We start from the raw sequence: 2437 nt of genomic DNA on the forward strand, positions 1-2437 counted from the left end.
CTTCTTGTCTGTTTTGGAAGATGTTTCCACACCATTATTACAGAAGCAATGGGGAAAATGCACTCAAATAAGGAATTTAGCCACATACATGTTTTGGTTTTTTTATTCAGTGGCTAAGCGAGGGATTAGTTCTTTGGATTTCTGTATTTTTATTATCAACAAGGTAGCTGAAGAGAACAGTTAGAATTGTTCTCTGCTTTCTAGCAAGGGACCTAAATTTCCCATGGTAGTTAGTTGGAACACGTATCAGCTGGGTTTCTTGGGGAAAAGGAATACTTGCTCTTCTAGGAAACATTTTCAGTGCCATCAGTCTAAGAATAGCAATCTTCTTTCTGTTGCATCTCAAATTTCAGAAGTATGGCTTATCTTTTATTGTGCGTGCAGTATGGAGATTATTTTAGATGAAATACCGTTCTGTTCTGCTGAAGCATGAACAGTTTACAGTGCCTCATTCTGTCATTTTTTTTTCCCCTAACCAAAATTAATTCATGAATAAAGAAATTCATGCCTTGAACGTGGCTTCTTCTCTCAGAGCGCATCAGTTCCTTGATGACCCCAGAGGGAACAACAGTGCTGAAATAGTTCAAGTGGCAAACAACTCCTGGCTACACATGAACAAAACCCTCGAGTTTCACTGACAAGTTCCAACAACAGAGGCAAAGCTACAGCGCTGTGGCCTGGGAGATTTCCATCATTGTGATGCCGGAGGAGCCGGTGCAGCTTGCTCCCTGCAGAGCAGGCAGGGGCAGTGCCAGTTTTACAGGGAAGTAAGCAGCGTGACTGCCCAGAATGCTGTAGAGTAAAGGTTGCAGAGCAAAGAACTGAAGCTGTACCTTTGCTCAGGCCTTTGACGTGTCTAAGCACAAGCCTTGGAGGCAGGACATTACCCCTGAAGGGGCTTTTTGAACTGGAGCAGCTGTGAAGATGTTTTGTGTACCTTGGAGCATCTCAGAAGGGATAATTGGGGGAAGGCTGACTATCTAAGATATTCCTCTGGTACCCAGAGCAGACAGACACCAGGGGGTAGCACTCTCAGATGAATCTAAGCCATCACATCCTACTGGGGACTGGTACTGGAGGGGCTGGAATCCACCAAAAAAAGCTGTTTGAGGGTCCTGGGCCATTGCCATACCTATATAAATCCCTCTGGGCACAGCAGAGGGCAGGCACAAGGAGCCTGCGCTGCCCTCCTCTCACCTCACCCTGCAGCAACTGCACCGGGGGCTGCAGGGTCCATTCCTGCCAGGGCAGGAACATTTTTGGCCAGAGCAGTGTGCGTACTCCTGCTCTCCTCTGCCTGACAACAAGCACCTTGGCTCGCCAAGGGGAACAGAGAAAACTTCGCAAGGAAACCAACTGTTATTTATGCATATTTTCAGATACATTTTGTTGAGCTGCACCATCCCTGCCAGCCTTATTTAGGGAAGCTTTAATAGTATCTGGCTTCTCTTTGGTCTTGTGTACAAGATGAGGAAGTTTTCATCTGTGCCTTTAAAAAAACCCCACATCCTTGCCAAGATGTATTAGGAGAGCTGTAAAAAAAAGGAGTCATCCTGTTCCAGGACAGAGACACTTATGTAACAGGGAAATCCTAACGAAAAGATACTCCCCCACCCCGCACGTGCTTTTCCGAGGCACATGCCACTTCAAAATACAAATTGAGTGACTGAAAGCCCCGATCACATCTGCCAGTGGTTTATTCAGATGTATTTGCAAATATATTCTCCCTCATTTGTACATGCCATAGAATGGTTTTTATAAAATGCAGTGCGGGCCTCACGTCACCACAAGGATCTTTAAATAAAATATTTTGTAAAGTGCCAGATACAATTCTTTTAAAAAATACAGTTCTAATTAAAACAGATACGTGGCCGCCGCATTAGCAGCTTCGTATACCGATACGTTTTTAGCACAACAGTCTATTTCTGTCAGGTGAGCGGGAGGCTCTCATACCACCCCTCTAGCTCTCCAGTTTCAAGTCCAAAGGCTTTAGAAAATGAGGCAGCGGCAGATCGTCCAGAGCCTCTGGGAAATGCTCAGGGGGAATGGTCCTGATCAAGACACGCATGGCTCCGACAAACAGTGATGGGGGAGCTAAGCCCAGCAGGCACTGGAACCTGTTCTCCCCCAGGAGGTCCTGCCACCGCTGCCAGTTGTCCAACAGCTGCTGCTTCATTGTGAACTGGACGTCCTGAGGCACAAAGAAGAAGAGGCAGTCGAGGCAGAGGAGCTTGGCACGCATGTTAGCTGCCGGCATGTGGGAAATCTGCTGCAGCAAGGTGTCGAGGGGGGTGTTCCCAGCGCTGTCCTGCAAGCAGGGCGACGCGCCGTGCCCGAGCAGCAGGAGCAAGCACTCGGGTCGCACGAGTTCGCAGGCCACGTGCAAGGCCGTCTTGCCGCCCTCCACGCGGCTGCAGCCCCGGCGGTCCAGGTGGCC

The 2437-nt window shown here is 48.3% G+C and overlaps 1 protein-coding gene across 1 annotated transcript in view; it reads right to left on the reverse strand.

Annotated features, from left to right (window-relative positions):
* Nucleotides 1-1320: 1320 nt before the first annotated feature.
* The window catches only part of ANKRD9 (ankyrin repeat domain 9), a 1424-nt gene continuing 307 nt past the window's right edge, over nucleotides 1321-2437 (reverse strand). The window contains 2 exon segments of the mRNA XM_009636868.2: nucleotides 1321-2433; nucleotides 2436-2437. The exon segment at nucleotides 2436-2437 is cut by the window's right edge and continues 307 nt beyond it. Of these exon segments, the coding sequence (XP_009635163.2) occupies nucleotides 1961-2433; nucleotides 2436-2437 (475 nt within the window). The 3' untranslated portion in view covers nucleotides 1321-1960.

This window comes from Egretta garzetta, unplaced genomic scaffold (assembly GCF_000687185.1).
Source record: "Egretta garzetta isolate BGI_Z169 unplaced genomic scaffold, ASM68718v1 scaffold374, whole genome shotgun sequence".
Lineage (NCBI taxonomy): Eukaryota > Metazoa > Chordata > Aves > Pelecaniformes > Ardeidae > Egretta > Egretta garzetta.